Here is a 12,348-nt window from a genome sequence, read left to right as displayed (position 1 = left end):
TCCTCTTCCCTTTCGCAAATGAAGTCTAGTTTAAAGTAGGCATTTTCATTTCCTTTTGGGGAGATGAATGTTCAGAACTGTTGAAAAGCACTATAGAAATAGGTTCTTGAAAGCTATCTAGACTGACACCTTTGATCACATCTATAGTGCAGCAGCACTTTTGGCACCTTTGCCGACAGCCCATTGGCTGGCTTACATCGGAATTGTAGACGAGTGGGACAATAATGCTCCTATTATTCCTTGTCATGTCTAATTCTAGAAGATACCGTGATGAAAACCTTACCTTTTCCGTAGTACAGTGTAGCTACCCAGGAATGATGAAGGGCACCATCATGTCAGGTAACATTCACTTAGATTATGCTTTATAGGTAAAACTAACGTTGCTGTGTTAGTAGTTTTGACAACTGCCACCTAAAATGTTTTAAAATTACATCTTTGGCCCATAACTGGCCCCTAAATTCAGCATCCAGCTGCCTACTTGTCGTTTCCACTTGGATGTGATAATAGCTATCCCAAATTTAACATGCCCCAAACTGATTTACCAATTTTCCTTTCATAACTTACTGCTTTTGAAGCCTTCCTTTCTCAGTTCTTGTATTTGCTTAGGCCAAGAGTCATTCTTTGTATATTTTATTCTGTACATCAGAAAGTACTGTTGGCTCTACTTTCAAAACATATGTATAACCTGTCCACTTCTTCACTGCTGCCAACCTGTTCCAAACCACCATCATCTCTCACCTGGATTACTGTGGCAGCATTGCAGATGTCTTCCTGCTTCTGTCTTTGCTCACCCATAGTACTATCTCAGTAAGGCAACCAGAGTGAGCCTTCTGTGCCTTTCCTCAAAACTCTTCTGTGACTTTTAGCTTCAGTAAAAAGCTACAATCTTAGGATCTGTAAGTATTATTTGTAAAGCCCTTAAACAGGAAAGGGTTTATGTATTTACGTATGGTCAAAATAATGGGAGAGGAACCTCCAGAAATTTGAGTTTCTTGAGGAACAATTTAGACTTGGGTCACATCACCAAGAAATCTGTTTACCTTTCTTTATTGAGTGTCAAGCACTGTGCTGTGTTAGGAATATGTAACAGGCAGGTAAAAAACAATTACAACACAGCATGCTATTTTTAGTAGATTAGGGAGACTGCTGGAGTCTTTGGGACTGAGGTCAGAGAATGGTTCACAAAGAAGTGATGAATTAGCTGAGATAGGAAGCAGTGGGCACTGGATTTGGGTTTAGATAACTGGGTGGGGAGTATGCAAAGCCCCAGAGTTAACAAAGCCAAGCCTTTTAGGGGAGTTGAAAAGTCTGAGGGAAAAGGGATTTGCTGGAGAGAAGACAGGATGCTAGAGATAAAACTAAAAGATACTCGAAGGCTTTGGGCATTATCCTGAAAACTGTTATAAACCTTAACATTTTTAAGGAATGGCGTGAGATTAGTGTTTTAGGAAGATCACTTACAGTGACAGTTTTCAGAGTCAGTGCCTCTAGGGTGGGGCTCAAATTTACTTTTTAAATTCTGTTTTAATTGCAGCACACCCAACTTTTTGAGAACAGCAGAATTAACATGGTTCTTTAGTACGACAGAATTTTGCCTATCCAGACTGTTAACTTTGGTATTATGGCCAGTAAGAATCTTTTTCTCTTGTGGGCTGGATGTCAAGATTATCCTTCCTCCAAGACAAGTAAATAAATAATTAAATTGGGGGCTGATTAAATTGTTCTCTTTGACTTGAGAAATTCAGATATGCTAAAGCTGTCCCAATTTAGCAATGTATTTAACTTTCTTTTGAAATGTTGTTTTTGTTTATTTCGTCGTCTTAGCTATGAGAGTATTTTGTTACAAAGCAAAAGCTAGGAACTACCTGTTTAAAAGAACTGTTTGAATGGAAATTACCTAGAGAAGGGGCAGGGAATATACACATATTAAATATCCCTGATTGGGTCTGGTAACTCAGAAGTTTTTTAAGGTTATTAAGAAAATAAAGCATCAGAGTCTTAGGGGTGAGATGGAGGAGCTGTGAGAATGTAGGCTACTAGAAGAGGTGAGAAGATGGGGTTATGCAATGAGCAGAAGCTTTCACATGGTGAAGAAAGAATGCTCTTTAGGCTTCTGTCACTTTGTCAAAGTTCTATCTACTTCTTGTTCCATAGAGAAAGTTTTTTTCCAGTTACCCACTTAACCAGAAACCTGGGAGCTATCCTGCATTATAGTTGGTTATTTAATTCTCTTTAAAAAAGATATATTTTCTGTCTTCTCAAATTTCTCCTAACTCCCTTTCTCCTTTAACCCCTCTGTCATCAATACTAGTTGGTTGGTTTACATGCTCACCTTTATCACAGAATATTGCACTGATTCCTTGCATCTCACAGGTCTTGGTGCACTTTAGTTACTTCCCCACTTAATATATGCCTTTTTAAAGATTCATATCTGTTCTTAAATACCCCATTCATGCTAGAATAATTGCCTTTCTTAAAACTTTTATATTCTTGTAACTTTTTCTGCCTTTGCTTTTTTGAGCCTCATGAGGGCAGGGACTTAGTCTGTTTTGTTCTCTACTCCATTTCCAGGGCCAAGAACAGAGCCTTGCATTCACTTGGTGCTCAGTGACTAAAGAGCTACAATAAGACTTCAGGGATTTCAACAGGCTGATGCTCTTCAAAAATCACTTATATTTATAATTTATATATTATTTATAATTTTACATATGTGTAATATTTTATTTCTTCTTCATTGATAACAATACATGTCAAATATCCCATGATGAATGATTTCTTTAGGTTTCTCTGGTCTCTGCAGACTGTTTTTTTTAAATCTCATTTGTTCTCTTAAGGAAAAAAAAGCAATAATGTGACTCATGTTGGTTTGTTTCCTTCAGGTGCTTCATGCTAGTCTTTTGGCTACCCCAGTACTGTATATGGTTTGGTTGTTAGAATAAGCATTGTTTAAGCAGGATCTGTAATGGTTCCCTGGAGTTATTGTAGAAGAGTTTATGTAATAAATACATAATTACGAACTTGTAAAAAAAGTTACATTGTTTACTTACTTGTCCAACATGACTCCTTTCAGCCTACGTTGTAAATAAACCAATATTTAGTAAGTCATTGATTTGCAACCAGTGCCCAGTTTAATGCTCCTACAGCAATGAAATACACAGCTCTGGCTGGGTAGCTCAGTTGGCTAGAGTGTTACCCAATGTGCTAAGGTTGTGAGTTGAGTCTCATCAGGGCACATACAAGAATCAACCAACAAATGCATAAATAAGTAGAAGAACAAATTGATGTCTCTTTCTCTAAAATCAATAAATGCAAATGAAAAGAAATGAAATACACCATTAAAAGTAACTAAAAAATTTACACACTTATCAAATTTAAAAAATTCATAAGTTACTAAATAGTAATATATATGTATATTTTTTAATGTTTTTTAAAAAATTTTATTTTTGTTTTAAATATTACAGATGTCTCTTTTTCTTCCCAATGACCCGTTCCACCCCGTCCCATCCCCCTCCCCAGTCCCTCTCTCCACCATTATCCGTGTCCTTGGGTTGTGCATATATGCATATAAATTCTTTGGTTACTCTCTCCCCCTCCACCCACCTACCCTCCTCCATCCCTCTGACATTCGTCAGTCTCATCTGTGCTTCCATATATATATTTTAAATATGTCTTTATTGATTTCAGAGAGAGAAAAGGAGAGAGAGAGAGAGATAGAAACATCAATGATGAGAGTCATTGATCGGCTGCCTCCTGCACGCCTCCCACTGGGGATCGAGCCTGCAACCTAGGCATGTGTCCTGACCGGAAATCGAACCGTGATCTCCTGGATCCTAGGTCAATGCTCGACCCCTGAGCCATGCCAGCTGGGCAGTAGTATTTTCAACTGATGATTCTCATCTTAAAATAATAGTCGTCAATTTTTGATAGTGAGATTTTTAAGTTATTTCATTTTTAAATAGTTATCATTTAATCCCCTCCTCCCTTTGGCAACCGTGAGCTTGCTCTCTATACTTATGGCTCTCTTTTGTTTTGTTTATTCATTTGTTTTGGTTTCTTGGATTCCACATCTAAGTGAGATCATATTATATTCGTCCTTCTCTGTCTGACTTGCTTCACTTAGCATAATACCCTTTAGGTCCATCCATGTCAGAAATGGCACAATTTTTTTTTTTTTAAGTAAGTTTTATTTATATTTCGAGAGAAAGGAAGGGAGAGGAATAGAGAGATAGAAACTTAAATGTGAGAGAAACATCATTGATTGGCTGCCTCCTACATGCTCTCTACTGGGGATCCAGCATGCAACTGGGAGTGTGCCCTGAACTGATGACCTCTTGGTTCATGGGTCGATGCTCAACCACTGAACCACCCTGGCCAGGGTCTTTTTTATGGCCAAGTAATATTCCATTTTGTTCATATACCACTTTGTCTTGATCCAGTTGTCTGTGGATGGACACTTAAGGTTGCTATTGTAAATAATGCTGCAGTGAACGTTGGGGTTCATGTCTTTGTGATTAGTGTGTTTTTGTTTTCTTAGGATAAATATCCAGAAGTGGTATTGCTGGTTCTTAAGGCAACTCTATTTTCAATTTTTGAGGAACATTTATACTATTTCCATAGTGGTTGCACAAATTTACAGTCCTACCACAATAGTGTAGGAGGGTTTCCTTTTCTCCACATCCTCAAGAGCACATGTTGTTGATTTTTTGATGATAGTCATTTTGACAGTTGTGAGGTGCTGCTTTTGCTTTTATTCTGTAATAATTTTCCATTCTCTCTTAAGAAATCCTTCCAGTCCTGGCCAGTGTGGCTCAGTGGTTAGAGCATTGGCCCCAGAAGGGTCACCCGTTCGCTTCATGGTCAAGGGCATGTACCTGGGTTGCAGGTTTGATTCCTGGCCTGGTTGGGGCACTTGTGGAAGGCAACCAATCACTGTATCTCTCTCACATAGATGTTTCTCTCTCTTCCCTGCTCTACCCCTCTCCAACTCTCCCTCTCTGTCCCTTCCTTCCACTCTCTAAAAATCAATGGAAGAAATATCCTCCAATGAGGATTAACAAATCAGTCCAAAAATTCCTTCCAGTTTCATCATATCTTCATTTTTTTAAATGAGGAACCAGAATTTATTTTTTGTGATTTCTCTCAATTTTTAAATGTTGACAGCTATTTCAGTTTAAAAATGTGCTGCCTAGCATATCTGAAAAACTTTGTAACCTCATTTATAAATCCTCCTTTGACCATTCTCCTTTTCTTCTGCAAAATTAATTGCTCAGTTTTTGTATAGTCCCATATGTAAACTCATAATTTTCAAATGTTGTAGAACAAATACAAGTAGTACCGTATCAGAAAGTTTTTTGAAGCCCAGCCAGTGTGTCTCAGTGGTTGAGTGTCGAATCATGAATCAGATCACTGGTCAATTCCCTGTCAAGGCACATGCCTGGGTTGTGGGCTGGATCCCCAGTCATGCAGGAGACAGCCGATCAATAACTCTAATCATTGATGTTTCTGTCTCTTTCTCTCTCCATCTCCCTTCTTCTCTCTGAAATCAATAAAACATTTTAAAAAAAAAGTTTTTTGAAAGCTCATGTAAACTAGTTCAGTGAGAAAATGGGATTTATATAGTCACTTTAATAGGAAATGCTGATATAAAATTGCTAAAATATATAATTGTTTCATACCCTATAGGGTTTCAAACTATAGTCTTTGGAATAATCTCCTCTGGGCAGAAAAAATTCACTGTAATGTTTTTTGGCAGGTTTATCATTAAATTTATAAAACTGTCTGGGTCCTATTCAGTTGTAAATAAGAAATGAAACAATCAGATGACCTCAAATGAACTTATTAGAAAATGCTCTAGCATGATCTTAAAAGTCATGTAATTTTTATATGTCTTATTTTAGATTAATTTATCTAAAACATGATAACATTTATACTGTAGTGACCAACAGCCCCTTTTTATCTTCCCTTTTAAAAATATAACTTTCTAGAATCATTAGTGGAAGATTCAGATATATATTTTTTACTCTGTTCTTATTTGACTATTAGTTCCATATTAAATTTTCTGCAGTAGAGTTCTATTAGAACACCAACCATCAACTTGGATCTAATGTAAATAGAAGTACATACACTGTACAATAAGACTTAAATGCATAGAACAAAGTCAGTCAAGTATAATTCACTTTAGTGAGCTTGGTTTTGAAGTTTAAATAGGAGTTTCAGAAAAAAGGGGAGAACAAACCTGGTAGAGACAAATGTATGCTGGTTTAGGACTAAGTCTCTGTTATTGCCAATGACCACCGTTTCTAACCAGCCTCTGGTCTCCCCCCCCCTTTTTAAAAATTTCAGTTGAAGTATTTGCTGACATGGTATTTTCATAAAAACTGATAATGTTTCTTCCCTGCTTGAAAAATTTAAGTTGCTTCATGTTGCTAACACAGACATTTTGATTGGCCTGGGAGCTCTTCTATTCCCCATGCTTGGTTTCTTCAGCCATGCTTTTTACACCTTACTGTCCTTTGAAAACATAGGCTTTTACACTTTGCTACCAGTTCCCTCTTCACCATTTTCTCAACTCTTCCTCACACAGTTAAATTGGGTTCTCCTTTCCTTTCAGTTCTGCCTGCCCAAATCCTACATTTTCTTTCAGACTCAGCTTTCTTCTTCATTCTAACAGTATGACTAGACAGAACAACAATAGAACAAAGTCAGTCAAGTATAATTCACTTTAGTAAGCTTGGTTTTGAAGTTTAAATAGGAGTTTAAGAAAAAAGAGGGAACAAACCTGGTAGAGACAAATGTATGCTGGTTTAGGACGAAGTCTCGGTTATTGCCAATGACCTCAGTTTCTAACCAGCCTCTGGTGTGTCGTTCCCCCCCCCCCCCCTTTTTAACTTCAGTTGAAGTATTTGCTAGCTCAGGAGGATCTCCTTGTCTTAAAAGTTTGATTGTATTTGTTTATGCGGGTATGCAATCATATCCTGTATGGTCAGTTTATGGGTGGGTTGTCTCAGTTTCAAAGTAGAGACAGCAAGCCACTTTTCATATTTGGGTCACATATAGTACTTAATAGGGTTTTTAAAAATATGCCCAACATGTCAATGTGTTTTTGTGTTTGTAGACCTGAAAGATGTCTGAAAATTCCAGTGACAGTGATTCATCTTGTGGTTGGACTGTCATCAATCATGAGGTATGCTGTTTAATACTTCTTATAAGGCAATTTGTAATATTACAGTGTTAGCAGTGATGTAAACTGGGTTCTTTGAAAGGCAGTATTTTTCCTGCATTTAAACATATGGTTTCATTGTTCATACCTTGGACATTTTCCCACCTACAGTAAACTTCATTACTGAAAACTCTTTATGAGCCAGCATCTTCTACATTATTGTACATTGCTTTTCCCAGCTTTGAGAAAGTAGGAAAATATTTATTGAGGGTTCATTATTGGTCAGGTCCTGTGCTTTACCTACATTCTTATAATTTTAAACCTCTGGTATAGATTGTTTTTATTATTATTTCATAGTTGAGAAAAGTAAAGCTTAGAGAGTTTAAGTAATTTGGCCAAGAATATGTTACTGGAAAATATCAGAGCCTGTGTATAACAAAACAGAAAGGAGCATGGAGAACATGTGTTCCACTTGTGATATGTAGTAGGAGAACTTGATAGGAAAAGGACTATGGCTAGAACTTTATCACAAAATGAATTTTATTACAGAAGTATAATGTTACATAATTAGTACATAATAAACATATTTTCTCACACGGGTAATATATGTCCATTATAGAAAAATCATGAATGCTGATGAATAGAAGCAGTAACATAATCTATACCTATTCAAAGTTTTAATGGATTTACCTATTTCCCTGTTTGTTTTAGGATCTCCTAAGTCTCACTTGTTTCCCTTCATTAATAAAGGTAGCTCAGTTGGTTAGAGCATCATCCTGATATGCCAAGGTTACAGTGCAGGTTCGATCCCCAGTCAGGGCACATACAAGAAACAACCAATGAATGCATAAATAAGTGGAACAACAAGCTGATGTTTCTCTCTCTCTTTCCCTCTCTCCCCCTCCTCTAAAATCAATTTTAAAAAAACACACCAGTATAGCAAACTTTAAAAATAAAAAAAGATTTTAAATGGTATTTTTTACAATTACTTTAATAATGTAAGGTTTAGACAGTTGGTTAGTCATATCTTTTAGAAAAAAACATTAACAAAAAACTGATTGCTGCTTCTGCAAGAAAGTTTCAAAATTTAATTGCAGCTGTACCAATTGAGTTTGAGGTGGTTTTTCTTTTCTTTTTTTTGTGTGTGAGGTAGTTTCTTTTTTAATAAGTGACTTTTCTATTTTTAACTTGTTTTCTGCAAAGCTTCGATCAACTCCCATAGCAACAACTTCTCCTTCAAGGATAATTATCTGGAGCAAGGCAGCTGTGGGAGTCTTACTTAGGAGTGCAGTGAAGCAAGACAGCAAGCAGACCTCTCTGGCACTTAGTTACGTGTGTCATGAGGGTATTCTGCATTAGGGGATAGCTTGTCACAGAGCAGATCATATCTGTACTTTTATCCCTCTTCTCCCCATATCTAGTTATCAAGTTCTATTCTTTTTTGCTAGTTTCTTTTACATGTATGTTTTTTTCCTTTCCCATTGCCCCCATTCTGATTTAGGCCAGAACTGATCTCCTCTGAAACCCCCAGTCCATCCCTAATCTTGCCTCTCGTTCTACCGTTCTCCTACCACTTTAGGCAACCCCAAAAACTTACATTCAGAATTCTTTAGTACTCAACTCAAAACCCACTCCTTCAATGAGTTCTTTAAATTTTTGTTGTTTTGAAGTATGTTTATGAGGTGAACTCAGACCTTTTGATTTCATGGATTAGTCAACTATAGGAAAATTGAATGAGGGACATGGGGAGAAGCAGAATCAGTTAGTGGTTAACTTTATTTCACTCAGACACACACAAAAATTCTCAAGACCCACTGTTTACTAAAGAAAAGACAGTCTGACAAAGTAGGAAGGACAGGCTTGGAAGAATAACAAATAATCTAAAATTTTATAAGGAAACCCATTAATCTAATGAGTTCATTGTAAGCCTCCGCCTTAAACTTTTTCTGTTATACATTGCTGTAATAAGTAGTTATTTGAATGTGACTATTTCTATGAATAGGCTGTAAATTTGAATTTTCGATTCAAAATTTTTATACCCTATAATACCAAACAAACTCTGTAATCTTGAGTAGAAGCAAATTAATAGAAGTAGCTCACAAACGTTTATCCTCTGGGATTCAAATTTATAGAATAGAAAAAGTCTACTTTTGGGCTCACTTCTCTTAGAATCTAAACCTTTTCTCCATTTTGCTGTTTCCCTGCCATAGGCCTTTATGTATAAATTGAACAAAAGATAGCCAGATTAGATACTGTTCTCTTTGGAGTATGGCAGCATCGGGACTTTAAATAATGGAAGCATTTATTTGTATTCAAATCCAGCTTTGAGGAGCTGATAGACAAATTACTGATTTTCACTTTTCCTTAGGGGTCTGATATAGAGATGGTGAGTTCTGAACATGGGACAGCCAGCGACAGCTGTGATCTCATCCCAGAGTATTCATCTTTAGAGCAAGAGGAGCTACAAGTATTGCAGTTAGAGCGGGGAGGTAAGATGTTTAAGAAAAGTCCAGTCTGTATTTATTTTTAAAAATAGGATGTGTTAGGGACATTACAATCTTGCTTGCTTTCTAGGTGGACAGCTATCTGGCTAATCTAAATGATTAGGCAACTGAAGAACTAGAATGTTAGTATGGACTAGGTAGGCAGGCCTGCAAAGCCCAGTGATATCAGCCTTCCCAGGGGTTTATTTGCAACTATAGTATACATTTGGGCCTCCAGACAGGTCTTTGATACTACACATGTAACCAGTAACTCAGTATTATTAATCTTGGTTAAGACAAAATTATTAAATTATCACAAGGGATTTACCAAACTCTTCCACTTATTTTCACATGTTGAAGTACTTTGGTTAGAGGTGGTAAATGATATTTAACTACTGTGTTAATCTATGCTATGTATAATACCACTTCCTGTGGGATTTGATGTTCACATTAATTATATAGAGAAATATGATACCCAAATAATTAATGCATACTCTTACCTTCATATTTAAATTACTTCTAACTTTAAAAAAAAAAATACTAAAAATGTAAACAACATTTTCCCCCTGGAGAATGAAGTGGAGGTGTCCAGGCTAGAAATATAATAGATTATACTGTTAGTCTTGTTTTTAGCCTACCTGTTGATTACTAATCTCCTTTGAACAGTGATTGTTATCTTTTGTGGGTTAGAGATCTCTGAGAATCTGAAAGCTGAAGAGGACAGTCCCTCCCAAAATATGCATATACTCATGTATATTAAAAAGTTTCCATACTTCCTTAGGAGTTCTTGGACCGAAACCACCTTTGTTTGAGGAATCTTACCTCCAAATTAATATTCTATATTCTAGGAACTATAACACAAAAGCAGTGGGTGTTTTTTTCTTTTTTATATATGGGTTAAATTATATGAGATATACATGTTTATGATAGAAAAAAATGAGCACAAATATTTTAAACGACCTATAATTTTTTTTGGTCTGGAGATAATTGCTATAAATATTTAGTATACAGGATGGGGCAAAAGTAGGTTTACAGTTGTGAGCATGTGAAACAGTTTGTTTTATTCTTGTATTATTATTTATTAATTATTGTACTATTTTCCATATGAACAACTATAGTCCTACTTTTGTCCCACCCTGTATGTTCTTTGATATGCATAAATTTATATGCTTATTGTTTTAATATTTTTAACTTGTTAATATTGTGTAGTCTTTTTTTCATTAAAAATCAAATATTATGAGCTCTTGTTTGTACATTTTTTTCTTTGAGGAGTTTAATAAAATATATCTGCTGTAGTGACATCATCTTGCTTTTCTGTGTTCAAGTTCTTGTTTTTTACAGTCCATTTTTAATTGTAAGGATTTTATAATTTGAAGCCATAGTTTTGATTCTAGTGTTACCAGACATTGACAATCATCAGAGTAGTGGTACTTTTAGTTTGAATCAACTTTAGCAATGCAGGATATGTGCCTTCAGATACCTGAGAATTGATTTTCCATATCAACAGATTTTTATAAACACCTTAGATTAAGTAACTACTTTGGGGTTGTGAGGTAGCGACTGTGTGTACTTAGAAATTGTATTGCTTTAGTTCGACTTAAATGATTTCAGTTCAGTATCTAAAATTGTCCCCTGACAATTTCAAATATTGAAATAATTATATTTGAAGTACCAGAGATCTTTTTAGCAACAGAAGAATGACTTGTGTGTCATTTGATTAAATCCACTTTAAAAAATTAGGAATACATTTTATATATTCAGATCATTATATATGTAGACTGCCAGAGTGATAAAGTATAATTGACTTGATTTTTACTTTATTTATATTAGAGAGCAGCCAGAATGTCACAATGTTAGTGGGAGAAACTGCTTATCCAGGTTTGGTGGAAATGAAATCAACACTTGAGGTAAGCTTGTGTTTTACTCTGTGGAAATATGCTAACCATAGAGAATACTAATTAAAGCTTCCATTTCTAGTTGTGCATTTGGTTCCTGTTTGAATTATAAACAAATTTTATTGAAAATTTTTTGGTTCCCCAGATTGATCACTTTTAAGGCTAACATTATTTGCTTTTATTTAAACTCCTGACTGAGGTGTATTTATTTATTGTTAATCCTCACGTGAGGATTTTTTCCCCATTGCCTTTTCAGAGAGAGAGGAGGAAGGGGGAAGGAGGAGAGATAAAGGAGAGAGAAACGTCAAAGTGAGAGAGACCCATTGATTGGTTGCATCCCGCACACAACCACACCCCAACTGGGGCTGGGAATTGGAACCTGTAACCCAGGTACATACCCTTGACCAGGAATTGAACCCACAACCCTTGTGTTCACAGGCCGACACTCCAACCACTCAACCACACCAGCCAGGGCTGAGATGTCTTAATTTAGAAAAGTAATTTCTTCGTAATGTGTCAAAGACTTAATCATTTAACCTGTAATATAATTTTCTTTCAAAATAGGTTGCATTCTTTTTTGTTGGTAGAGAATTTTTCTGAGTTCGTTTGAGCCAAATCCAGCACATGCTCGGAGCAAGATCTCAAATGCTCCTAAGAATAAGTTTTGCAGTTTCTATTATGCATTTGAAATTAAGGAATACCACATGGGGGTGGGAAAAAGCAAGGCAGAGATTGGATTACAGGATAGTTAACAAGACTGTGTGCTGTCTTGGGGGTGGTTACAGTTTATTTTAAAGATGTATTGACCTAG

The 12,348-nt window shown here is 36.0% G+C and overlaps 1 protein-coding gene across 3 annotated transcripts in view; it reads left to right on the top strand.

The window, feature by feature from the left end:
* CCPG1 (cell cycle progression 1) overlaps window positions 1–12,348 on the top strand; it is a 68,323-nt gene that overhangs the window by 11,348 nt on the left and 44,627 nt on the right. For all 3 annotated transcript variants that reach the window (XM_081122673.1, XM_081122674.1, XM_081122675.1), the window contains exons 2-4: window positions 7,115–7,183; window positions 9,528–9,648; window positions 11,473–11,549. In XM_081122673.1, the coding sequence (XP_080978799.1) occupies window positions 7,124–7,183; window positions 9,528–9,648; window positions 11,473–11,549 (258 nt within the window). In that variant the 5' untranslated portion in view covers window positions 7,115–7,123. The remainder of the gene's footprint in view (window positions 1–7,114; window positions 7,184–9,527; window positions 9,649–11,472; window positions 11,550–12,348) is intronic.

This window comes from Miniopterus schreibersii (assembly GCF_964146895.1).
Source record: "Miniopterus schreibersii genome assembly, chromosome: 1".
In the NCBI taxonomy this organism is placed as follows: domain Eukaryota; kingdom Metazoa; phylum Chordata; class Mammalia; order Chiroptera; family Miniopteridae; genus Miniopterus; species Miniopterus schreibersii.
The sequence above is the reverse complement of the archived record's forward strand: the minus strand, read 5'-3'. Positions and strand labels throughout refer to the sequence as shown.